The sequence below is a fragment of the Crotalus tigris genome, unplaced genomic scaffold (assembly GCF_016545835.1).
Source record: "Crotalus tigris isolate CLP2741 ecotype Arizona unplaced genomic scaffold, ASM1654583v1 scf7180000017541.2806704, whole genome shotgun sequence".
Classification (NCBI taxonomy): Eukaryota; Metazoa; Chordata; class Lepidosauria; order Squamata; family Viperidae; genus Crotalus; species Crotalus tigris.
Genome location: NW_024096462.1, coordinates 1,554,311 through 1,581,348, shown reverse-complemented (window position 1 = coordinate 1,581,348; position 27,038 = coordinate 1,554,311). Strand labels below are relative to the sequence as shown.

Genomic DNA, 27,038 nt, shown 5'->3' with positions numbered 1-27,038 from the left:
CGCTCCCCGCGGCTCGACTGCGCCGGGCAGGGTCGCTGGTTTTCTGGTGGCCGCCCGGGCTGGAGGGCTGTGGCCCGCCGGCCCGCCCGTCGCCTCGGGCAGCGGGCTCAGGCTGACCATGCACCGGGTGGTCTCCAACCAGCGCTCGGTCTCCTCCTCCTCCGGCTCCTTCCAGGCTCCCCCGCCGCCTCCCCCCGCCGCCGCCGCCGGGGATCTGCAGCCGCTCTTTCTGGGCGGCGGCGGCGGCGGCGGCGGCGTCAGCAGCACCAGCAGCTCCAGCGGCGGCACCCGGAGGGGCAGGCGGGGCTCGGTTTCCAGTTCGGCCTCGACCCGGAGCAGCAGCCGCAGCCGCAGCAACAGCAGCAGCAGCCGCAGCAGCGAGGACGAGGAAGGCGAAGCGGAAGAAGCCAAGCCGCTGGTGCCGGCGCAGGAAACCGCCTCGCCGGCGGCGGTCGTGGCCATTCCCCCCGCCGCCGCCGCCGCCGCCGCCTGTGCCTCGTCAGGCTTCAGCAGTTCCTCCTCGTCTGGCTGCACCATGACCGCTGGCGAGCTGTACGGGGCTCCGCTGGCCGGGCCGGAGGCGGCGGCAGGCCCGGCGGCCGGGCTGCTGTGGGCGGGGGGCTTCGGCGGCGGGCCGGCGGGGCCGCGTTGGGGCTACCAGGCGCTGTCCTTGGTGCTGCTGCTGGGCCAGGGGGCGCTGCTGGACATCTACCTGATCGCCGTCACCGACCTGGACTGGTGCAGCTGGATCGCCACCGACCTGGTGCTGGCTGCCGGCTGGAGCATCTTCTTCTGCCGCAACAGCCGCGCGCGTCGGCGGGAGCGGCCGTTGGGGGCCGTTGGGGGCCACCCGCCGCCCCCGCCCTTGCACCCGCTGCTGGGTCACGGCCCGCACGGCGGCAGAGGCGGCGGCGGGGCGGGCTCGGGGGGCAAGACGGGGGCCGCTCCGCGGGGCGGGGACTTCGCCTATGCCCACTTGGCCTGGCTGATCTACGCCATCGCCTTCACGCCCAAGGCGGCCCTCATCCTGGGCACGTCCATCCTGGAGCTGGTCGAGCTGCGCCTGCCGCTGGGCGCCACGGGCTTCCGCATCACGCTGGCGCTCTCGGCCCCGCTGCTCTATTGCCTCCTGCGCGCCATCAGCACGGATCCCGGCGGCGGCCAGTTGCTCCTGCCGCCCCAGCCGCCGTCCCAGCACCGCGCCTCCGCCGCCTTCCTGGCCACGTGCTTGGACCTGCTGGACAGCTTCACCCTCCTGGAGCTGCTGCTCCTGCAGCCGGGCCGGCCCGCCTTGCCCCTGCCGCCGACCGTCCGGTACGTGCTGATCGCCGTCTATTTCTTGTGCCTGGCCTCGCCCGTGCTCTGGCTGTACGAGCTGAGCGCGCCGCGGGCCCCCGGCGCGGGCCGCCTGGTTCTACACTGGCTGCTCCCCGCCGGACTCCTGGATGCGCCGCTGCTGGCCCTGCGCTGCCTCCTGCTGGTGCGCTACCAGCAGCCGCTCTCCATCTTCATGCTCAAGAACCTCTTCTTTCTGGCCTGCCGCGGCTTGGAAGCCATGGAGACCTGCTACCTTCTCCACTCTGCCAGCGGACAGGGAGGCAAGGGCAAGAACGTGTCCGTCCTTTCCACAGGCGTCGGGGCTGGCCAACTCAGTCACTGCATTTCAGAGAATGACATGGGGCCCCATGGCTACGTCAACACATTGGCGGTCACTGCCCAGAGCTGAGGACAAAGGGAGGGGGCTTCAAAGTCAGACTGGGGGCCCTCTTTTCATTCTACCCATTCATCTGCTGTAAACTGTATTACTTTTTAATCCTGTTTAGCTGCCCGGCCCTCTCTGGTTATTTTGTATTTACAGCTGTCCGGTTATTTAGGCCTCCTTCAATAGATGGCATCCATTCAATTGTCCCACCAAGTTTACTCCTTCTCCATAACTATGTTGGTCACTTACTGAATGCAACTGGAAAGTGGGGGGTTCTAATTTGTATTTACTTTGTAGTCTTTATACCTGGATCTCTTGTTGCATTCTTCATGCTATTCTTGCTTCCCTTTCTTCTCTACCCAACTATTTATAATCATGAGGATATATAACTGTTGGAAATGTATCCAGATATCTCTTCTCCAATTAATCCCAGTAGTGTATCCACTGAGCCTAATGATGGCAGCAATAACCTTTTTTAACAAAAACAAAAACATTCTTAGATTCTTAAAATCTAAAGACTTAGATTCCTAAGTCTTTCCTCCCATAACTCTAAATATTTTCTTTCCACACCTGACCCTATTTATTGTATAGATTCTAACAGCTGCTTAATGTGCTCTGCTACAGACTCCTTTTTGCTCCTCACCTATGATTTCAAGAAGGAGGCAGCTTCTTAGTCTTATCCTCCAAAGAAAGGGGAAATGTACATTATTTCCATTTCTTCACCTTGTCAGATTTCCCACTCACCTGTCCTTGCTGAGGTGCCTCTGCCATCAATGCCTACAATGAAGGGAGAACTGGGGACAAGCCAACCACCTTATGGCATGCTGTGGAAAGATCATGAAGCTTTGCCTGATATGTTCTTCTAAACCAGTGATGGCGAACCTTTTAGAGACCGAGTGCCCAAAACCTGGACCTGCCCCGCCCCCCCACTCCACCCCCACCCCCCCTGCTTCGTCCCCGCACCCTGCGACCACCCACAGGGCCACCCACCGCCTGCCGTAGATCACCCAGACGGCCCAACAGCACCATGACAGCCCCCCTCAGCCTGCGCCCCGCAGCATCAATTGTGCACAATGGAGTGTGATGGTGGAGTCTTGTCCCCGCTGCCCAGCTGCCATGTCCTTGGCTGTGCTGCTCTGCACGGGCCGTGCTCGGGGGCGACTCTCCTCTGGGGGGGGCTGCTAGCGAGGAGAGGGGGGAGGCGGGGCTAGAACAACGGCACGGCTGCCTACAGAGAGGGCTCTCAGTGCCACCTGTGACACGCGTGCCATAGGTTCGCCACCACTGTTCTAAACTGTTCAAATTGTCCATACTTATCTTAAAGTGTCCCCCCTGCAGCAGTAGGTAAAATCTATTTTGGGTTTAGTCAGACTCTCAGTAACATCATGAATATCAGTATGTAGTCATCTTGGCAACCAAACAAATACAGCTTCCACATTGCCTTCTTCCTGGTTTTTTAAAATATTTCCCAATCTAGCCTACCTGCCTATATTTCCTAATGGACTTAAGTACTGATGGCAATGCTGACTAATGAAAGAAAATAATTATTTTTTGCTGATGCTATGTTGGAATAGTTCAATGAATAAGGATATGGAGGGGATTTTCCAATTGAAAAAAAAAGGAAGATCCTGATCAGATGATCCCCTGATATAAACATTATTTCTATATCAAAAATGACATGTCAGGCATGTGAATTTTAGCCTTTTCCCTGATATGCCAAATTTCTACCCATAGTCTCTTATTTCTAGGGTTTGTGTGTGTGTGTGGGGGGGAGTCTATGGATGTGAGTTATCACCTGCAGGCTGAACAAGCTGGGCACAAAAATACCATCTCCTTGAGAGTTAAGCCATTTTTTTTTTCTTTTAAAATGTGCCTCTCAGCATTGCTGCTCCAAGGTGCTCTAGGTGTACCAGCTGCTTCAACTAAGGGCAGATCAAGGAGACGTTTTTTTCTTAACAATTGTTTCCTTTTCTACAGTCTCTCAGCTCACTGTGTGGAGGAAAATTCTGCATCAATTCAGCATAACCATCCCAAACATCTATAAGAACAGATAAATCAGTAGATTCTTGGGAATCTACTGCAGGTTCCTTTTCTGAATCAAAAGATTCAGCCACATATGTACTGTAGGCTCTTTTTTTTTTTGCACAGTCATAGTGTCCTTTATTGCTTTAATTTTGTCCTCTCCCCTTGAATTCCAAGGCTCCAAAGTGTTTCAGACTGTATTATACTCTTGATCGTTGTGACTTAGGAACCGATTGCCCTGGACCTTGCCATCCTCAGCATGCCTGCCTTTTGAAACTGTAGCTCTCCCTCTCTTGTACCTCCTTTTAAAAAAAGTTGTAAACATCACCAACACCTGCTGTTCTCCATCCTCACAGAGATAGTTTCCTTTTAGGGGAAGTTCCTGGAATTAGGATGCTGCCTACACTCTTGCTGATGTCTACCTCTGTGCTTGAACCTTACTACATTTGGAGAGGGGGCCTGAATGTTCACCTCTCTCGATTAACATCTAACTCACTGGTGATAACAGGGTCTCTTAACAACCTCTAATTGAGGCTTTCATGTCTCTCGGGATAAGCCTTGTATGATTTCTATAAATTGGTGCTCTGTTTTGAGGACAGCCTTCCTTCAGATTTATTAAGTTCTATTTGCTAAAATGCCCGCTCAAGGCAGGCGGAATAAATTTAGGTTAGTCTTTTTGTATATGATAATTCATGAGTGTGACATAGCTTCCTCATATGTTCAAACTAATTTGATAAGGGATTAAATGTGACAGGACACACCCGCAAAGATCACTAGTGAGAACTTGGATGTCTTGGCAAGAGTCCTAGCACTTCATAATGCAGCCAGGCTTCAACAGGGCTAGAGAAAACTTCAAATTTGGACAAGGCTCCAAAGTGGATTTAGAGTAACCTGTTTTCAGCCACCCATGTTTTACTTGGAGACTAAAGGCTCAGAAATGGTGGTAGGTGCACTGATTGGCAAGTAAGAAGATATTCACCTACTCACCTTTTCTTAATACCTACTTTTTCAGAGAATCAACTTATTGGACATAATATGGAAGAAATATAAAGTTATTTCTTTCTCCCTATAAACTGGCTAGATCAAGGAAACTATTCCATAAAAAAGATGTAAAAGGTATATGATAGTGTGTGGGGAAAGCACTGTTTTCTCCCCAATTCAGTAATATTCTTTTTTGCAATTAAGTTATTGCATTATGAAAAAAAAGTGAATAAAGGATCTGATCCTCCAATGTAGCTTTAAAACTACACTTTACTCTTTTTTATAAGTTATGGAATAAAGGTTTCCATTGGGTGCATCACTATGTAATTCTGTACAATTCTTCTGTTATTACGGGACTGAAGATGGTTTACCTTTCTCACTAGTGCTTTATTCTGGTCCCAAAGCAGAGCTTTTGAAGAATAATGGAGTAAAATTTTGGCCAGAGGCCTTCCATTTAGTATTTCCTTTCTATTTGTCTTGATAATCTTGGTGCTGTGATTGTGATTGTGAAACTTAAGTACTGTGCACTCTTCCCCCTGCCCTTTGCTGAACTCTGTGATATTTTAAATGGGGATGCTAGTTGCCTACTAAAGAAATACCAAGTTCTATTTGTTCCCCAAATATCATTACAATATGTGCAACTGTTGTCTTTTGAAGCAGTTGGGCTAATCTTTTGTAGCATCAGTCACTTCATATTTCATAGCGCTGGAAATAAGTATTACACCTTAATCCATATTGTACCTTTTAAAATGATACACACTTATTAACTGAAATAACAATGACTGCAAGTTGTTATGCAGTTGAATTACTTTAAGTTAGCATTATTGAAATGATAATTAACTGCAAGCTAGCATACAAATTTGAACTACAGCTATCTGTAGGAAGCTATGTCCCACACCCTTAGTTTCAAGCAGCAAACCTCTAGCATATGACAAGGGCAGCTATACAAATGACAATACCATGGAAAGTAAAACAGTTATATAGTCAAGGAAACTTAGCATCCCCATACATTTAACAGAGTATTTGAAAAAAAAAATAAAGATTTTGTTCTAAAAATAAAAAGTATGTATTTTTGGCTGATATCTGGTTAAATATTTTCAATTTATGATAAAAATGTGTCACTTATCCTCCAATTTTAAATGAGCAAAACTCAGAATTCAGGCAATTTCAATTCTTGTATGAAAATACAATATGGAGATAAGATGCTGACATAGTAGGCAATAGGCTGGATGTTTATTGGCTCTATTGTTTTCCTTTTTACTGGGGATTTAAAAACATCTCTATGCTCTGGACACTTATCAAAACATGTACTGGAAATTTTCAGTTCTTCAAAAGTTGAGGAAGTACCTGGTAGGCAGTTTTCCATATGTGTATTTCTTTACCATTCACCTGCCATGGTAACTTTGGGCTATGAGAAACCATGTGCATTACTTCTACACCTTGACAAAATAAAATGTTTGCTTTGTGGCATAAGATAACATAGGTACCTCAAGCACTTCATGTAGACCTAGTTATTTTCTCTTGTGCGAATCTCCACTGCAGTCAGTAGAGGTTAAAGCTTCAGCTGAATTATGATCTTAGATTGAAGGCCACAAACATTCTTCAAGTTCTTAACTTTATATATAGTTATACAAAAGGTAGTAATGTACTGAGGATGTACTGTATGCAGTTAGAAAACTCAGAGGCCAGTAAGTTTAACTGTTCCAACAGAAACACAATATATTTACAACATTCCACTGGCTGTTTTAGATTTTAGTTATCTGTAATTAGTTTCTGGACAATAATCACATGAGCAGATTGGATTAAATATGTTACAGAGTTTAATGTTTCAAGATAAATTTTGCATCTTTTAATGGGTATTTAAATTTGATATGAAACTTGCTAACAGCTACAACTACGTAAAAACTGGTTATGAAATACTGCCCTAACAAAGAAAATGAAGAATACTCTTGTATTCCATCATTTCAGGGCCACTGAAGAAAAGAATTGTTACATTAAATATTTTAAACTTTTATTAGAATAACATTATTGTGAACTGTCTATTTATATACCATGTCTCTGAAATGCAAAGTACTTGGTACTTTGCTGGCTGTGGAATTCTGGGAGTTGAAGTCCACATGCCTTAAAATTGTCAAGGTTGAGAAACACTGCATTAATTCTTCCTATTTCTAATATATAGATAATTCAGGCACAAGGGTTGTTGACTCATGAGCAACTATGAGTTAGCCACAGGTTTCTGACTTGGCTGATATTTGCTCTTTAAATATTAGGTAAAAAATGAAACAGGTTTAGCATCTGTTCAGCATTCTCTAACTGCTCATTTCCAAACTTGGCCAAAAGTAGTATATATACAAGTGCAAAACAAAACAATCTGATTAATACAGTACTAAAATATGGTTTTATTTGATTACAAATTTAAATTAAGCCAGCAATGCTTAAAAATATAGTACACAATTTAATTGTGTAATAGAAGCTAGGCTGGAAAAGACAGAGCGTAAAATTAAAATAACCAGCTTGAACATCAATGATAAACATTGAAAGATATTGCAGAGTAATTTTCAGTAGGCTAGCAGGTCATTAGTTGAAAAAAACAACACTCCTGCTCATTTGCCTTAATATATTGATCTAATTAGCAAGAAAGTGGGTTTCACAATGTATGAACATAAGGTAATCAACTTGGGAAATTACTTTCCCCAAATCCTCCACAGCAGTTGCTATTTAACTGAGTTTGAACTGAATTAACCCCATGTACTTGGATCTTTTAATAGCCTTTTCAATTCCTATATAGGCAGTAGTGTAATAAAATTGCAATGTTAAGTTTATTCAACAGAACAAGTAATCCTTAACTTACAGCCATTTGTTTAGTGACCATTCAAAGCTGCAATAACTGTGAAAAAAGTGACTTATGACGGGCCCTCACACTTAAAATGGTTGCAGCATCCCCACAGTCACATGATCAGAATTTGGGCACTTGGCAACTGGCTTGTATTTATGATGGTTGCAGCATCCCAAGTCATAGAATTGCCACCTGCAGGCGACCTTCCCAGACAGCTTCCAACAAGCAAAGTCAATGGGGGAAGCTGGATTCACTTAATGACTGCTGTGATTCCCTTAACAACTGCAGTGATGTGCTTAACCATGGCAAAAAAAGGTTGTAAAGTCAAGCATGGCTCACTTAACAATTGCCTTGCTTGGCAATGGAAATCCTGATCACAATGGTGTTGCAAGTTGAGGACCACCTATATTTAACTCTGAAGATTCTGTATCAGTCACTGATCTATACAAAAAAAAAAGTTTATTTGGATTCTTGAAGGTAATTTTAAAAACAAGTCTAAATTTTGAATCAAGCGATAGATGTTGAAAACCAGATTCCCTGCACACTAAATAATTTCTGGCAGAGAAGACTTCAACTCCCTCTCTCATCTACTGCATGTACCCGAGCACTCACATAGACACACCCTTTTCATATCAACTGTTTGCTTCTATCTGTTGTCAGAGCAACTGTCCAGTTTGGGAACCATGCATGTTTTAGAGCCCCTTTGTTTCAGAGGCAACACACTTTTGCTATAAAATTCTGTCTCTGTTGCCGCAAATAACATTCCATGGAGAATCCAAAGACACGCAGCTAGGGGTAAAATTGAAAGCCACAGCATCAGCACAACTGCAGCTATTTCCTATATCTGAGTCTCATTTATTTATTATTTATTAAATGTATACGCCATCATCTAATAGGGTGACTCTGGATGGTGTATAGAACATAAAAAAATAAATAGAAAAGCCACGAACAATTTAAAACTCTACAAAAAACTGGAACCAAGGAGGTGGAGGGTATGGGAATGAGGTCTTCTTATCAGGTCAATCACCTCCTGTTGGCCCTAGGCCAACCATCAAAACCAAGTTTTAATACCCTTCTGGAAGGCCAAAAGGCTGGGAGTAGTTTTCACCTTCAGTGGTAGAGTATTCCACAGGGTTGGTGTCACAGCAGAAAAAGGCTCTTCTTTACCCCACCTGCTCGAATTCCTTAGCAGGTGGAGTCTGTAGCAGGCTTCTTCTGCTGACATAAGTGGGGTGGGCTAGTCACGCTGGGTGAGACAGCTCCTCAGATACCCTGGATCCATGCCATATAGGGCTTTAAAGGCTTTAACACCTTGAACTGGATCTGGAAGCAAACTGGTAACAGTGTTATACATGCCAGCCAAAGGGCCCTCAGAACTGTGTTGTGTTGCTGCACTCAGCTTCTAAATACTCCTCAAAGGTAGCCCCATATAGAGAGCATTGCAGTAATCCAACTGAGATGAGTAGGGTGTGACTATGTGCAGAGCTTCATGATCCAGATAAGGGGAAACTGGTGCACTCTTCGAGCATGAGTTGTGAGTCCAGAATGCCCAGGATATGCACCAGATCTGTCTGTAGTAGTATAACCACACTAAAAATACAGAACTAAAAATTATAAATGACCATATCCTGAGGTCTCCTGCCCCCACAGCTATTCCATCTTGACAGGGTTCATCCAGGTCTTTACAGTCTCCAGGCACTAAAGGCAACTATAGCATCACTTGGAGCACCAAGGATAGAGATGTAAAACTATAACATCTACATACTCATGCCTCATTCCTGTGGCACTCATGAGGGAGTGGCTGTGGGCTAAACCTCTGCTCCCTATTAACACCAATTGGGACCAGTCTTGGAAAAAGGAGCCAAACCAGTGCAATACTACACCTCCCATCCCCAAACCCTGCAGCTGGCCCAAGAAATTTAATCACGTAATCCTTCTGTTGCTTCCATATTGCCTTGATACTAAAGTAATATTATCCTGGTAGTAAGTTAAGGTGGTGAAGGAAAGACATATTGTCCCTATTCAAAGTAGCTGTATGTTCAAGACTGTCAATCAAAATTCCTAAAGCAATTATAATAATTAAATATACTCTAAAGTCAGGCAACCCTGCTAGGATTGTTTGGTAGAAAAATATTTTTTTCATATCATTTGTAAATAAGTGGACCAATTCCTTAGTGCAGGACTTCTGATCATTAAAATTTTATTAAATTTCCCTTTAAAAATGCTTATGGAACTATGCCTTATAAAATCCCTTTTATTGGACAAGAAAGTGACAAATATACTTCAAAGTAAGCAAGTCAAATGCAACTATATTGAGACAAGATGCTCAAGTTCTGCATTCATTAATGGAATCTGAACTGGTGGAAAAGACTGAGAAAAGATTTTGAGGCTGAACAATGTGCCTCACTGGCCTATGGTGCCTATGAAATGGGGATAGTTCATACAAGGGGGCAGTTAGTTATTTTATAAAAAGAACTGAAAATCAGCCAGTATCAATTATAGTTGGACAGACTGGAATTCAGTTAACAGCTCTAGCAATATTAGCTTAACACAGACATCCTAGTATAGGAAATTGCAGAAATAAGTTATCCAACTGATCAGTTAGCAGTTGTGATAAAGTGTTTTGGATACTATAGTTCAGAAAAAAAAGCAAACAGTGACAAAATCAGGTACAAAAGAGAGAAGGGTGTAAGTCATAAGGTAAGTACTGTAGAGTTTTTCTTCCTTGCTAAGTAATAAAATAAATATAGATAATACTATGAAATTAAATGGCAAAGGTGATAGAAAACACTTCTTTGTATAGGGCAAAACTGGCAGACAAAATTCACTGCTACAAATTGGAACTATAATTACAAAAGTGAATACTTATAAAAAGAGACCAAAACTACTAAATGCATAGATAATCTGCTATCAGCCACAATGGAGATTGGACTAGACAGTATTTTTCATGTCACGTAAAGTTTCTTTTACCTTAATACTTATTACTTTCAGAAGAGGCTTCAGAATATTTGAGAATTCTCCTCATCTTCTATGACTATCCCTGTACTCTTAAGAGGCAGTTTATATCATCATAGCACTTTGCTATTTAGCTCAGATTAGACGCTGCACAATTCAACAAACAGCCATTAACTTCTATACAATACTACTAAAACTCTTGCTTCTGTTTGACATTTTGTAGCCTCCAACTGGGCAAAATGGTGTATCATAGAGCAATGATTTTTGAATCAACATACTTTAAAGAGGCCTACTTAACAGAATGAGTCCAAAGTCTGGGATCCATGACTCCCGTGAGATTGAAATTTGACAAAGTTTTAGTGCCATACCTTCTGATTACACTTTCCAGGAACCTGTAGGTTGCATTACACAGTGGCCCCTGGCCTTTTAGGCACCAGGGAGTGGTTCCATGGAGAAAGTTTTTTTTTGTGGACTGGAGGGGTATGGTTTTGCAGGTTGCCTGCATCCCACGGATGGGGCTTCGCTTTTTTGCAAAGCTTGGTTGCTGGCATGCCACGGCCCGGTACTAGTCCATAGCCCAGAGGTTGAAGACCCCTGGCATAGGACAAGGAAAGTTGGGAAGGGCATACACCTACTCTGTATCCAGCCTCCCTCTGGCCCCTACACCCAACTGGCTGGTAGCAAGAACTGACAAGCGATCAGTGGCAGCTTTGAAACCATGGCCAAAATTTTAGATCTCTTGACGGCAATGGCTAATAAGGGAAGAATGAGGGAGTAACGTGGATGCCTGCTGGTAAGAAAGGGCTGTTTGAGATGAGCCTTCTTCCTGCCTGAAGGGAGGGGGCCCTTGGGGACATGCCAGAATGAGAAGCAGGATGCAATTTTCCTTGTGGTCCATGGCTCCCATAGTTCTCCCTTTCCACAACAATGTGGCAGGCAGTTCCGCAGGTCAGCTGAAGGAAGGAGGAAGGTTTGTGAATGGAGGGGAAAAGTGCAAGCCTACATTATATTTGGAAAGAGAAAGGACGAAGGAGTGACTGGGATGCCTGGAGAGGACTGGCTGGGGTGTGCCAATGATAGTTGAACCTTTGAACCCTCCTTCTTTTGTGGTAAGCCCTCCCTTTATTCTCCCTTCCCCTAGCAAAGTGACAGGCAGTTCCATGAGGAGGAGGAAGAGGAGGAGGAGGAGGAGGAGGCGGCTTCTTCTCCAGAGCTCTCAAAGGTCACAAGGGGAGGGAAAACATTGCAGGCCTGTATTATATGTTGAAAGAAAAATCACCCAATCAGTCATGGGCTGTCTAGCTGTTTCAAAAACAAAACAAATTCTCCCTTCACTCTCCCAAGTGACCTCAGCTACAGTTTTTCTGGATATCTTGGGAAAACAACTGCTGCTGAAGACTTTTTAGACTATTCAAGACATCTGCCGTGAGATGCCCACCAGAACAATATCCTTCCTGTTGGTTCTCTTCTTCCTCCTGTTCAACAGGGCTATCAGAAGGCAAAGAAGAACATCTGGAGATATAACCCTGATCTGACTGTACCGACTGTCTCTGAACTTTGCAAGCCTCGTCAAATACCAGCTGTTGCTGTTCATTAACATCTGCTTGGCAAAGGGGCACATCCAAGGGGACGATACTTTGTTGATAGAGGGAATACATCAATCCCTGCAGTTGTTGCCTCACATCAGCTGGCAAGGCCTGGGGATCTGAGGATAAATCCTCTTGAAGAATGACATTATTTCTTCTTGGGATGCTAGCTTCCATCATAGGCACACTTTCTAGCCAATCTTCATTGGTCAAAAGTTTATGACTGAGTATCTCTTTTTCTTCTGCAAGGGCAGTTGGCTTGACCACCTGAACAGAAGGTGTCTCAGCAGGAGTGACCAGAGTTTGGAATGCTAGATCTTCTTGTGACAGATGCTGAGGTGTCAATTTATATGCTCCCAAGTCCTCTTCATTAACCAGAAGATTGACTAAGCAACAGCTATTGGGGTCAGGTTCCTTTGGAAGCAGTTGCTTCTTGAGAATTCCTTCCCCGGGGAATATTAATTCTTCTTCTCCGAGTTCCCCACTCAGGGACTGTAGATCATCTTCATCCTCACAGCAGACACGTTCACTTTTAAACCAATCTGGGCGTTCAGCCTGCCATGCCTGGAATTTCTGCAAAGCCTCCTTCAGCTGTTTGCCACAGGGGCTTTCGGTGTACTTTTCAGGCGAGATGGCTGGGATCTGATGCATTCGCCCTGGCTCAAATTTTTCAAGATCCTGGATTAGAAAGTAAATTTCCTCAAATTTATCCATCAGTTGATATTTGGAGGTGACATGGAATGGGTCTGGAATGTCACTCTCATTGCTTATGCCCTCAAAGTAGCAGATTAAATACAGTCCAAAGCAAGCTGGCTGCTTGAAGTCTGGTAAAATCAGATTCAGTGCTGGAGTGAACATGTCCCCTGTTGGTCGCAGATTATCTTGCTTCAGATGTACAGTGGATTGCTCGTGCCCAAGCATAGCTTGCCACTTGGCTCGAGTACCCCGGGAACACAAGATGATAATCTTCGACGACAGCTCTTCCATTTTCTGTTTCTGCCGAGTAAGCCAGCACATTGCTCCCACCTCGGATATCTGATGTTCCTCTAGCAGGTCTAGGATGACCTCCGTACCACACACTGTGATCATGAACTGAGCAAATTTCAACACAACGTCTACATAGAGCTTGTGATCAGCAGAATACACAATCCAAACTGTACGTGGCTTGAGGTGTGGAGGAGGCTGCAACATAGGGGTGACGTCTGGAAAATCAAAAAGTTAAATACATAAAAAGTGTAATATTATGGTTACTGCCGCCCCCCCCCTCCATACATGGAAAACAAGGAGTACAAGAAATAGGACTGTTAATTGTATACATTACTGCACTTAATATTAAAACAATGCTCAAGGTTATTGGCTTCAGTTTAGCCAACTAAACTTTACCTCTAGTACCAGGGATAGATTTTAATATGGAAGATATTTTATTTCAGAAAATAGCAATCCTTGGTGTAGAAACTTATTTCTCCTGCAAAAAAAGTTTTGTCAGAAAGTAGTAGTCCTTGATATTAATATAAACATTGCCAAGCTGATATTCAGCCACAGAAATAGATGAATAGTTAATAACTCTATAAGAATTGACTTTGTCTTTGTTTGTGTGTATGTGACTGAAAGCACACACGCAACTTTTTTGGAAAACAAAAAGTCAATACTGTCCCCTCTCTGAATCTAATCCATGTATTTAGATTATAAATCAATGCAGAGTTATAGAAAGTAAAAATTCTCTTACCTTGGAGTTCAAAATCACAGTTTTTTGCTGCAGAATTTAATTCTAGGAGGGAAAGAAGAACATAGAAAATGTTAAAAAACATAATTTTGATCAAAAAAGTTCAGATAATAGAAGGGATGACGATTCAATGACTTTCGTCCTGAGACTCAAGTGCAAGCAAAGCAAAGCAGGATCTTGAATTGGAATTTAAGTTTTCCTTGACATAAATGAAAGGCTGAAAAAATGGTGTCAGATTGGCCAGGAAATTAAGATGATTGGCTATAATTAACAATGGGTAGGATAAAGCCTTCCCACTGAATCACTTTGTATCAATAGGCTATCTAAATTCTGCCCAAAAGGGCTGAAATTGAGCATGAATTTAAGTTAACACAAGTATAACAGAGCTTCTTATTTCTTCTCTTCTCTTCTTCCTTGGCAGTTTTCCCAGGCTCTATCCTGCTCCTCCCCTGTTGAATAGCATGGATTAACAGGTGGGGAGACAAAGGGCAAAGAAAGATATACCTGAAAATTAAGCCCTGACCTGATTAGCCTCTTCCCAGCCTGCAGCGCTCTACAAGATTCAGCCTGTCTGCCCAAACTTGAAGTGTTTTTTTTTTTTTGGAGCTTCCAGGGTGAGAAAATTAATGTCTGCTGCTCCTGCTGCTCCAAATTTGGTCCACCTCCACACCACTCATTTCTAAAACCCACCTTACCTTTTTGTCTTCGAGTAAGGCAGATTGCGGAAGCAATAGCTGAACCAACTAATAAAATGCAGATGATAGTGTGGGTCCAAGGTAACCCCACTGAAAATGTATCTGAAAAATAATAATAATAAAAAATGATAGGTTGAGTCATCAAACTAGATAATACTTTACAGAATGTCTTGATACATAGGAAAGGCCACATTTTTAACAATGGACCACGAAATAGTAGAACAATTTATTTTATTGGTTCTGCACAGAAGCTATTGTGATATTTAATATTTCAAATTCCAATCTTCAGCTTAATGCACTCTCCAAAACAATGTGGTATAACAGAGGGCACATGTAAGTGTGGTCAGGCATCATACAAATTATTACTGTATCCACAAAAACATTAACTTTCAAAAGAAAGTTCCTTTTGAGAGTAGGGTAAGCTCCTGCAATATTTTTTTTCCTTGATTCTGCTCCAAGTCCACATTTTGTGGTACAAAAGCAACAACAGAATCAAGTTTACATCTTTCTGGGAGAAAGGACAATTTGTACCCCTTCAGTTGTTAACCTTAAACTATACTCATGGGGGTTGCTAAACTGAAGGAAAGTCTTTTAGGAAAAAAGGGGAGGGAATTTGCTAAATCATCCAGATATTGTACTTCCTTCATCCTCAGAAGTTTAGATATATTTCTGTACATTAAAATACATAAACTAGGGGAGAATCACCAGTTCTTACGCTCTTGTTCTATAGAAAAACAGACTCTTTTCTAACTATATCAGATGACTTTAAGAGTATATATGCACCATTTTTTCCGGAATGATCAGCAACACTTAAAGCATCAGCAGAAGAACACGGGATTAAAAATGGCTGCCTCGTACAGTCTGTAGCACAGGCAGGAAAGATTGGCTGGATCTGAAGAAAAAAGAAAAGCGAGGGTAATTATAGCAATTAGTTCAGTGCTCAATCAGCCACCAGATTTAAAAAGTTAAAGAAAAAAAATAGCTTATGTGGGACTACTATTTTCTCTTGGATACATTATATAAATAAAAGGTAATATATTATACATTATTAGACAATACAATGTACAATAATATATTAACATAATGTGATTATACTATATAGTATAATGTACGATATTATTATACTATATAGTATAATGTACGATATTATTATATACTATATTATATATAGTATATTAACAATATACTATATATAATAATATACCATATATGCCGGCGTACAAGGCGACCCGGCGTATAAGACGACCTCCGTCTTTGTCGCCGAGTCGCATTCCTAGAACGTCGTCTTATACACCGGAAGCTATCAGTATTTCCGGCGTATAAGATGACTCGGTGTATAAGACGACCCCCGTCTTTGTCACCAAGTCGCATTCCTAGAACGTCGTCTTATATGCCGGAAACTATCAGTATTTCCGGCATATAAGATGACTCGACGTATAAGACGACCCCTGTGTTTGGTGCCGATTTTAACGCTTGCGGAAGTCGTCTTATACGCCGGCATATACGGTAAGTAAACTTTGACTTTTTTATTTTTTGTCCCATCAAGTCAGTTTTAAATACTGGTGATTGCTTGGACAGGTCTCTGCAGTTTTCTTGGCAAGATTTTGAAAGTAGTTTGCCACTGCCTGATTCTTCTTAGGTCTGACAGAGGGACTGGCCAAGTTTACCCAGCTGTTTTTGTGTGCAAGGTGGGACTAGAACTCAAGTCTCCTGATTTCTATCCTGGTGCCTTAACTGCTACATCAAATATGCTCTCAATATAGATAATATAATATTATTATTGATGATGACTTTGAATATAAACTTGTAAAGATAACAGACCAAATATAACTGCAGTTGGAAAAAAAAAAGAAAATGTGGATCATTGATGTGACAATACCAGGGGATTGTAGAACAGAACAGAAAGAATTGAAGATCACAAAGTATCAAAGATTTGAAAATTGAAAGATTATGGTATAAACTGGCTGTGGTTCTCCCAGTGGTTATCGGCACATTGGATGGCATACCCAAAAAATCTTAGATAACACATAGAAAATCTGTACATTGACAAAATTTTCATTTGTCAATTACCAAAGGCCACACTGCCTGGTTCTGCACATAAACTATACTGATACATTATGATTATCCTAGGTTCTTGGGAATAACGTGATGCGTATGAAGGCCAATCATAAGCTTAAGAACTGACAACTGTGAACAGATAATAAAAGTAGTTCTCGAGGTACAACTGCAATTGAGCACCGCAAAACTCATTATTTGGGATGGGGTGATTTTTGCCAGAACTGTAAATAAACACTGGTTTCTGGAAAAATGTGGTAAATGGTCACATGACTGCAAGTGTGCTGCAAACAGCTGTAAATGTGGGCTGGTTTTGAGTGTCTAAGATACTGTAACTCTGAACTGTTGCTAAGCGATCACTTGTAAGTCAAGGACTACTTGTATTCAGAAAAACTAGGCCAAAATCCATAGCAATGTTGCTACATATATTCAAGATAAAACGGTTAAAACTTAACAATTTACTAAACTTACAGTTAACTGAATGTGTTGTGTTCATAACCCTGTCTTCATAATAATCAAAGTTTTTAAAAAAGCGGGCAACATTTCTGGGACGATGGGCAGGTTTGGAATTTTAGTAAGATGAATGTTATCCCAAAACAGCTGGAATGACATGCATGATGAGATTGTTCCCCATATCTCCTCTGGCTAGGACCCACTTAATTATCCTAAGTGACCTCTGTTTTTTTACTGAGTAGGTGGGCAACTGTCAAACAAAGCACTGGAGTACAACCCCCTCCCTTTATTTTCTAAATATATGTATGGGACTATCATATTTTTGGAGGTGAAGGTGAAGAGGTACCTCATGATCTTGAAGGTAAAGCTAATGTTGGAAAATGCCTAGCCAGTCAGAGAGGAGGGATCAAGCAGGGAATTAGCCTTCAATCTTTGTATAGCCGTAAGAGATCCAGGACTGATCCCCCTAAGCTCCATAGAACCTTGTCTATCTGTTCCCAAGGGAAGGCAAGCAGTTTGGGAGATTCCTATATTATAGGCAGAATCTAATAAAATAGTTAGTTTGAATCCTATTTTGTAGATCTGATTACTTGCACCTGACAGCTGGCTTCCTAATGTCTACCTAGACACATGCTGATTCTTTGACAACAAAATAGAAATGGCTTTTAAAAATCCTTAAAAAAAATCAACTTTCTGTAAGTTTTTAAAAAATTCCCAGAATAATCCACAGTCTTCGCTGAGGTTCGACCATACTTAGCATCTAGATGCAGACAAAGTCCTGCAGAGTTAATGCTAGATTAAAGGCTGACACTTTGCTTTTAATTTTTTTTTTTTTAAAAAAAACACACCTAAAAAAGTGATCTGGCAGATGCCAAGAGAAATGTCCATAGGCACATTGATGTTCATGAGCCCTATATTGCTACTCCTAGTTAAGAGTGAAGCAGATGTTGTCTGAAGCAAAGAGCAGCACGGAGCTGATTTCCCTTAATTCAGTTCTGAAATGAAAGGACTCTTTTCCCTTTTGATGTTTCTTTTCCAGTTTCTACCACTTCAAAGGAACATTCCTTACTTTAAAAGACTGCAGATGCCTAAAGAACGAAAAGGAGAGAGATCTCTAAAACAAGTGAATCAACACTGTCATCTTGTTGCCGCATGTTAACAATTCAGGATTCTGTCAGCTAATTCATGACCACCCAAATCCTGAAGTTTTGGCAGGTGAATTGAAAAGCTAAGCAGTACAGGGTCTACTCAGTATTTGGATGGGAGATTATTGGGAAATCCCAGGACTGGAGATAAAATTGGGAAGTCAAAACATCCCAGAAGAAAGCAAACCCATTATTTTTTTACTGTTGTTTTATGGTCATCAGAAGCTGAGCTTGACTCCTGGAGAACATCGTTGTCTCTAGTTTTCTCCCTCCCATCCCCACCAAGGTAGTCCTCGATTTATGAGCACAATTGAGCCTAAAATTTCTGTTGTTGAGCAACATGGTTGTTAAATGAGTTTTGTCCCACTTTACGATCTTTCTTGCCACAGTTGTTAAGTGAATCACTGCAGTTGTTAAGTGAATCATACAGTCATTAAACAAATCTGGCTTCCCCCATTGACTTCGCTTGTTGGAAGCCAGCTGGGAAGATCACAAATGATGATCACACGGCCCCCTGGAGAGGACACTGCCTATAAGTGCTATGTATTAGAGCTTTGCTGGCTGAGGAATTCTGGGAGCTGAAGTCCACAAGTCTTAAAGTTGCCAAGGTTGAGAACCCCTGTGCTAGAGCTTGAAGCATCATTAGAGACCCCACATACCCATTTCACAGCCTGTTTCTGTTGCTCCCCTCTGGAAGGAGGTTTTGAAGTATTTATAGCAGAACTACTAGATTCTGTTAACAGCTTTGTTCCTTATGCCAGAGGTGACCAACCTTTTTGGTTTGATAGCCCAGAAAGGGAGGCAGGCACTGTTATGGCATGCACTCACACACAAATGGGCCACGCACAAGTGCACATGCAAACAGGCAGCGCATGTGCACATGGGCCATATGAGCATGAGTGCCGTAAATGGGGCGGCGCTAGCGCCAGCAGGATGCTCAGGGTGGCACTAGCGCTGATGGGACTCTTGGGGCAGTGCTAGTGCCGGTAGGATGTTTGGGGGCAGGGCGGTGCTAGCACTGGCGGGATGCTCGGAGCAGTGCTAGTGCCAGTGGGATACACAGGGGTAGGGCGGCGCTAGCACCAGTGGGATGCTCGGGGGCGTAGTGCTGGTGGGATGCTCACAGGAGTGCTAGTGCTGGTAGGATGCTCAGGAGGGGCAGCAGTAGTGCCAGCGGGATGGTTGAAGCAGTGATAGTGCTGGTGAAATGTTTTGGGCAGAGCGATACTAGCACTGGCAAAATGCTTGGAGGCGGTGCGGTGCTAGCACCGGCGGGAAGCTCAAAGCAGTGCTAGTGCAGGTGGGACGCTCAGAGGAATAGTGGCGCTAATGCCGGTGGGATGCTCGGAGCAGTGCTAGTGCCGGCACGATGCTCAGAGTGATGCTAGTGCTGGTGGGATGTTTGGGATGGGGCGATGCTAGTACTGGTGGGATGCTCAGGGCAATGCTAGTGTGAGTGTGGGGAATGAGTGCACACACAAACATGCGTGCACTGGCCATCCCTTCACACGGCCTGGTGGCCAAGATGCCATAGCCCGATAGTGGGTGCGGCCCACAGCTTGGAGACCCCTGCCTTATGCCATCCCTCTGGTAAACTCGCAAGATTCGTTTTTCTAGTCATGTATATGTATATATTTGAACTAGGGTGTGATGTTTTTGTGTGTCATATATGTGTGTGTATTTGGGGATATGTATAATGGTATTTTTTTGAGAGCCGAATGCAATGAAAATTCATTTTAGTGTATGCTTATTAGTGCACATTTAAAATGACAATAACGATTCTATTCTATTCTATTCTATTCTATTCTATTCTATTCTATTCTATTCTATTCTATTCTATTCTATTCTATCCTATTCACATGGCCCCTGGACAGTGCAACTGTCATAAATACATGCCAGTTACCAAGCACCCAAATTGTGATCATGTAACCACTCAGATGCTTCAATAATCGTAAGTGTGAAAACTAGTCATAAGTCACTTTTTTCAGTGCTATTTTAACTTTGGTCACTAAACAAATGTTTGTAAATCAAGGTCAATCTGTAACTGAATGTGACTATTAACCTGGAAGAAATTATTGTTTTATCAGAAGCTAATAAAGCTAAACCTACCTGCACTTTGTATTTGCAACAGATCTTCAAGTTCCTTTCCAGCTTGACTGTGACATTAAGACGCTGCTGCAGACCCTTCTGTAGAAACCAAGAGGCACAGTTGAGACAGGACCAACAACAGCAGTGTGATTAATCTAAAACAGGGGTGTCAAACTCACAACGACATGTGATGCGATGTATCATGACTTTTTTTCCATTGCCAGCAATGGGGTGGGCGCGGTTTCACTATGACGCATCTGGCCCGTAGGCCAGAAGTTTGACACCCCTGATCTAAAATATTGTACCTATGGAGTAACTAAGCAGGCTCAGAAATAGAAATCAAGGGACATTTGCATTTTATCATAAAGCAGTGAATGGATTCAGGACAGCTCCCATATGGATGTGAGTGGCAGCTGTTGTAATTGTGATGCACTTGTGCATTTTTCAGTAGCTATGCCAACATGAAATCAAGTAGCATAGCATAATCTGGAGTGGCTGATCAGACTTCACAAACAAGCATGCAGCTATGTGACTAGTGTTCTGCTGCTGAAAAAGCAAGAAATTGCAGCTTCTTCTATTCAATTATTATAAAATAGTTTCTTCTTTTCCAATAAACAGCAAAAACATTTCCTTGCTTGCTTGGAAGCGGTTCTGGTTTAAAGGCATATTAAGTAAGCAGATTTTTGTCTAGCACACCATTCAAACCACTTTGAAAAAAAAATCCCTTAACCTAGGAAATAAAAGCAGCATAAAATTCTAGATTCTGACATGGTGGAAATGCAAAAGCTGTCTCAATCTCATAAATAAGCAGGTATCTAACTCTCACAATCTACTATTTATGTGGTATTCACATTTTGTAGTAAACAATGCTTTTTAAAAAGACTCAAATTCCAGACATGCTAGCTCTTGGTTTTTTATTACTGGGAAGAGGAGAGTTCTGATGGATTGGCAAGTAATGGATTGGCAAGTAATGAGGAATTGCTAAAGTAAATTTAAATGCTTGGAGGAGAAAATACACCGGAGCAAAACTGATTACCTCTGAAATGCTTTCCGTGGCCTTCTTGCACACCTTTTCATCCTCCCGAACACTGATTACATGGATAAAATAGGTGGCTGGCATCTCTGCAGGGTCAAAGCTCAGCAACACAGAATGATCATCTAGACTTGTTCCATTAATTCTGGGTTCCCACAAACTCCCTAAGTGCAGAAAACTCATCAATGACATCAAATAGCATTGCTTAGGGATGCACCCAAACACCTGAAAAAAACATACCTATTCGCACACACGGTTCTGTTCTTTTCATGGTAGGATGTGTGCAATCTGCAATGAAAAAAAAACAAACAAACAAATCCAGAAAGATTGCATCTGTGTTCTGAAAGACAATACCGGTTAAACTGATTTGCAAGTAGCCTAAAAAGAACTGTGCTCAAATGTAACCCAACTATGAAAATATTATTGGGCTAAAACTATTAGTTTTACATCATTAGAAAAAAAAACTGCATTAGAGTTACAGAAGATGTAATTTTTTAAAGAAAGCCCATTTCAGGTAGCTTCTACAAAATTGCTTCCACAGACTCACATTGCATCATTTAGCAACTTCCACAAACATCCACCAATGTACTAGAGGCCTTTTATATCCCTCTTGGCACCCTGGGTTCCAGCGCTGTTGTGGAGTCAGATAAGCCAGACTTAGTGTGGTTAGAGGAAGTTTAAGAACTATGGATGTGCAGAGACAAAATGGCAGTGGTGACAATACCACTGTTGCCTCTACTCCCTTCCTTCACAGGCTTCCCAGCTGAGTGGCTTTAAATGCCATGTGTTGGAGGTATTCTGAAAGAAGGCAGGATTCTTTTATCTGCTTCCACTCTGCTCAGAACTAGGTCATTCTAGTTCTCCCCTGCTTTTATTTTTTTTTATTTTTCCTTGATGTGTTTACTTTAAGCACTGCAAACTGCAACTTTGAATGTGCAACTTTTGCACTATGTACTGTAGACTTTATCAGTAAATTCTTCTTCATATTCTGGAAGTGCAGGATATCCTAATGTCAATTGGCACAACTAAGGATTCTTCATTTACATCTCTTTCAATTCCATTTTTTAAAATTCTTTCAGATAAGCCTCTGCTTGTCTATATTTTTTTCCAAGCAGATAGGTGCCAACCACCTAAATTTTGATCATGTGACAGAGTGGTGGGATTCAAATATGTGAACATATTGTGTGGATGCCACTTCCGGAAGGCCATTCTGGGCCTGGGCAACAAAAGATTAGCTTCCGGTTCTGTCAAACTGGTATGAACCGGCTGAATCCCACCACTGCTGTGACCACAGGGGTGCTGCAATGACTGTAACTTGGTGGTCTGGATGTAAGGATCATTATTTCAATGCTGCTGTAACTTTGAACAGTTGCTGAATAAATGGTCATTAACTGAGGATCTATATAGTTGTGAGGCCCCCCCTAATGGTTACCCATTGCTTATCACCTTCCAGATCAAGTACTGAAATGTACTACAGTATACAGGGCTGCCTTTAAAGACTATACAGAAGATACAGTTGGACAGAATGCAGCAATCTGCTTCTTAACATGTTGGCCATATAACACTGGCTCTGTGAGCACCCATTAACTTCTGTTAAGCTTCCTCGTACTATTCAAAGTGCTGTTTTGATATATAAAACCCATTATGGTTTAAAAACCAGATATTTTCATGACTGCCACCTTCAGGTAGAATCAAGCTATCTGGGGCTTTCATCCTGAACCAGGGGGTTGAGACTCATCCCCATCAAGTTGGGAGTTGATGTCCACACATTTTAAAGTAGCCAAAGTTGGTAAGCGGTGATCTAGGAGTGGATTATCAGTAAAAAAATCTGTAAATTAATATATCATAAAAGTGTCCCTTACTTGGTACTGTGAATGGCTTTGATCTCCTGTTATAGTCCCCTGCAGTACTTAATTTGGGCAAATGATAGACAGTTACTTGGTACATTTGGCCTGGTTGTACCTCAAAACGGTTGAAAGAGAAATTCCACTGAAACAATATAAGGAGAAATCTTTTAACAAACATGCAGTGAGTCAATGAAGTGACTTATAACACCGAACTTGTATGAAATTCTGTACTAGGAGAAAGAAAAGAAAATTCACAAGCCACAACTATACAAACACTTAGGCAGAGCAATTCATTTTGTTCAGATCTTGTTATCTGGATTTGAATGATCCCTGTTTCATTTTCCCTGATTTGGGGAAAGAAAAGTAAGGAGTTCTTTCTCCAGATCCGCATAGAAATTCGTTCCTTTCACCAAATGTGGAAACATAACATATTCTAACACAGGTACTTTTTCTTCTGCTTTCCTATAATGAAAGGGAAAAGAGGATTCTCTTCACAATGCGGGAATCTTGTAAACATGAATTCATATTATTTTATGTACAAGATACCTAATACAGCTCTATCCTAAACAAATGTTAGCTTTTAAAAATAGTCTAGGACAAAGGTCCCCAATCTTTCTGGTTCGGCGGCCCACCAGGGGGAGGGGGAAAGAGGGGTTGGTTCCATGTGAGTGGTAGGCGCACGCACACCCATCGCTTGCGCAAATGGAGTTTCGCACATGAGTGCACACATCTGCTACTCATGTAAATGGAGCTGCGTGCCTGCCATACTCTCATCTGCCGTTTGTGTGGCCTGTGGAATTGGGGACTGGGGGTTGGGGACCCCTGGTCTAGGAAGTAAATTCACTCTTTTTCCCATATTTCTGATATAACACAATGGACAGTGAGAAAACTGTGATGTTAAATAATGGATTAAAAGATTTTATAGGCTGGCAACTGGAGTCATGGGAGAGAAAAGCATTCTGGGGTAATCAAATGTATTTGCTTCCCATGAATGTTTTTCAGTCTGTGACCTCTTATTCCAGGACATCCAGAAATATTCAGCCAATGCTGTTAAAAGGAAGTTGCAGCACTGTGTTCTACACCTCCTTAAGTTGAGGAACACAACATAGTTGGTGCTTTTATATCAAGCAGAAATGGGAGCAGCAATAACCAAATGTATAAGTGTAGCTGTTTCCCTGCTTATAGCCTGGAACAGGTCATTTTCATTTTTTCTGCGCTGCAGCATAAATCATATAGTTATTCCAACACTAGCATTTCACACACAGCAGAGACTATCTAAGCTTGCTGTATGTAACAGATCATGTTCTTAATTACAAGGCTTTTCTTAAGCACCAGGTTATTCTTTGTTTAGAAAATGTCATACTTTATATAGCAAATATACTGTTACTTATTTATTTACTTTACTAAATGCATCAGGCTGCCCAACTCCATTACAATTCTGTTGGATTCTGAGGAGGCAAAATATAAATTTGTAAAACATTCACGATCGCTTACCCGGCCCCCATTGTCTGGACGGACTTGGAACGTCAAGTTATTTTGAAAGTCAAATTGAGCGCAAACCTGCCGGTTACTGCTTAATTGTACTACAGCCAATTCCACTCCTCTGAGGTATATGATGCTTGCTATTGTTGAAGAGAAGGGAAGACATAAAAACATTGGTAAAGAGTTCTCTCTTTGTATCCTCTGGTTATGCTGCAAGCTAAACCATAAAAAGATTTATAATTTACAAACAGCATGCAGATGGTCAGGACAAGTTTTTTAAAAAAGTATTCCTTCCACCACCATCACCCCAATTGTGCAAAATTAAGTTATAGTGTTCAGTCCAGGAAATGGAGAATCATGGGTTACAAAGACTAATGATCACAGTCAGCATAAAGCAACAAAGACTTGTTCAAACATTTTGATTTTATTCTATGAAAAAACCCAATACATACTGACATGCTATACGAGACATGTCAAACACAAGGCTCGGGGGCCGGATGTGGCCCGCGAAGTGGTTTCATGTGGCCCGCAAAGCCATCCTGGAAACAGTGAGGGAATGGCCCCTGCTGCCTTGGCCCCGGGCCAGGCCGGCCAGGAGCCAATGTACAATTTTGTGGTGGCCATCTATGCTGAAACGCATTCAGTCTTACCTCCACAAGGCTGTCTGGAAACAGCGAGGAACCAGCCCCTGCCGCGTCGGCCCCATCCCCCGGGTGCATGCTGGGAAGATGTCACCCTTCGTAAGGAATAAAGAAATGCACCATCGCCTGGAAGTGGCCAGCAAATGGCCCTCACCTACTTCACATATCCGTCTTGATGGGCTTCGGGGGAGGGGTTTCAGCAGGCTCTTCCAGTGGACCATGCCTTGGCGCTTGCCCTGGTCCCACCCCCTTCTGCCAGAGACCCTCAGATCTGTCCCACTCCTGCCTAGGCCCCCACAGGCACCCTTGACACGAATGATGTAGAGCTGGCCACGCCCACCCAGTAGGCCATGCCCACTCCAGCCATGCCCATGCAGTAGGCCACGCCCAACCTGGCCACACCTACCCGGCCCCCTGAGGACAACCGCAATGCTGATGCGGCCCTCAATGAAATTGAGTTTGATACCCCTGTGCTATATTGTCATTTTAATATTTATCCCTAAATTACTCTAAATTTTTACATTTTTATTCTGAATTGTTGTTATCTGAAAGGAAAACTACCTACTCCCCAATAATTTACCTTTAAAATTGGAGGGTATCTTGGATTCACCCGAAACATAATAATACAGACAGATTAATTTTTTTCTCTATTTTTTAAGGAAGTGTTTTAAAATCAGGGTTATTTTCTTTTGAATAACTTTTGAATAAATTTTTAAAAACATCACCAGTTCATATTGTTACTAACCTCCTAAACTAGCCTCTAAAACATGGTGGAGATAGTTCTGGCTACTATAAGTTGTTTAATAGATAATACAACATTTTTACATGCCGTAAAAATGCAGTTCTATACTGATTTCTTCCTTACTTACCATCAGTAGCCACTTTCCACTCTATCTTCAGCACGGGAACCAATTTCCCATCTTCAGCAAAAAATGTATCAATAAATACGTCAACAGAACTTGGGGCTGAAGGAGTCCATTTCGAAGGAAGGAGCCAGCTCTCATCCACACAGTAACCTACAAGTTTGATGGAAATTAATTCAGTCCCACTTTTGAGATAACAACTGATTTTCCTTTGGACTGTAACATTCTAGCTGTGATGCCTCCTCTCAAATTTTCAGTGCAGCACAAGCTATCAAATATTATCTGCTGCATTACAACGCTCTTCAGAAAAGCTAAGAAAAATAGAATTAAAGGTGAGCTTACACATACATTAGTGTCCACATTGAATAGTCAATACTCCACATAAGCTGCTATGCTTCTTAGCAAAATGTGCTTTCTAATATTGATTAAACCTCTCACCTTCTACCAGGCTTTCCTAAATTATCTCCAGATGTGCATTTCCTAGAATTTCTAGCCAATTCTGATAACTCTGTAAGATACCAGGTTGAGAAAGGCTATTCTAAAAGATACAGATAAAAATATGTATGATGAGATGTGTGTTAGATGTAGCTGGATACATGTTATTTAGAGTAAGAATTCCATAGAAGGGTATACTCTAAAACTGATTATTTAGAGTATTGTTACATTTCATTCCTGATAAAAAGGTGCACTTTGGGTTAATTTTTGGAAAAACAAGCTTATTATATATTTCTTGATTTAGAGAAAGCATATGATAAATGGAATGGGATTAAGTTATGGAACATTTTATGTGGATATGGAGTTGGAATTTTGATAGCTCCATAGAGTAAAAGTAATGTATGAGAAAAATAAATGAAAATAAATAGAATGTCTAGTGAGTGGTTAACATTAAGCAGGAAGACACATGTGAAATATTCTCTTCTTTGTTTAATAT

The 27,038-nt window shown here is 42.3% G+C and overlaps 2 protein-coding genes across 2 annotated transcripts in view; one reads left to right on the top strand and one right to left on the bottom strand.

Moving 5' to 3' along the window:
• On the top strand, positions 1 to 2,623 carry TMEM121B (transmembrane protein 121B). The gene has a single exon (XM_039369484.1). The coding sequence runs from the start codon at positions 119 to 121 to the stop codon at positions 1,724 to 1,726; it is 1,608 nt and encodes a 535-aa protein (XP_039225418.1). The 5' UTR covers positions 1 to 118; the 3' UTR covers positions 1,727 to 2,623.
• Positions 2,624 to 3,833: 1,210 nt separating this feature from the next.
• Positions 3,834 to 27,038, bottom strand: part of IL17RA (interleukin 17 receptor A) — a 31,022-nt gene continuing 7,817 nt past the window's right edge. The window contains exons 3-12 of the mRNA XM_039362587.1: positions 26,114 to 26,260; positions 24,616 to 24,743; positions 23,137 to 23,263; positions 21,515 to 21,562; positions 21,278 to 21,438; positions 20,263 to 20,340; positions 15,284 to 15,392; positions 14,501 to 14,602; positions 13,809 to 13,850; positions 3,834 to 13,284 (exon numbers count right to left, since the gene is read on the bottom strand). Coding sequence (XP_039218521.1) covers positions 11,846 to 13,284; positions 13,809 to 13,850; positions 14,501 to 14,602; positions 15,284 to 15,392; positions 20,263 to 20,340; positions 21,278 to 21,438; positions 21,515 to 21,562; positions 23,137 to 23,263; positions 24,616 to 24,743; positions 26,114 to 26,260 — 2,381 coding nt within the window. The 3' untranslated portion in view covers positions 3,834 to 11,845. The remainder of the gene's footprint in view (positions 13,285 to 13,808; positions 13,851 to 14,500; positions 14,603 to 15,283; positions 15,393 to 20,262; positions 20,341 to 21,277; positions 21,439 to 21,514; positions 21,563 to 23,136; positions 23,264 to 24,615; positions 24,744 to 26,113; positions 26,261 to 27,038) is intronic.

Bases quoted from the DNA above. Each gene is read 5' to 3' on its own strand.
- TMEM121B (XM_039369484.1), top strand. From the start codon at position 119: ATGCACCGGGTGGTCTCCAACCAGCGCTCGGTCTCCTCCTCCTCCGGC.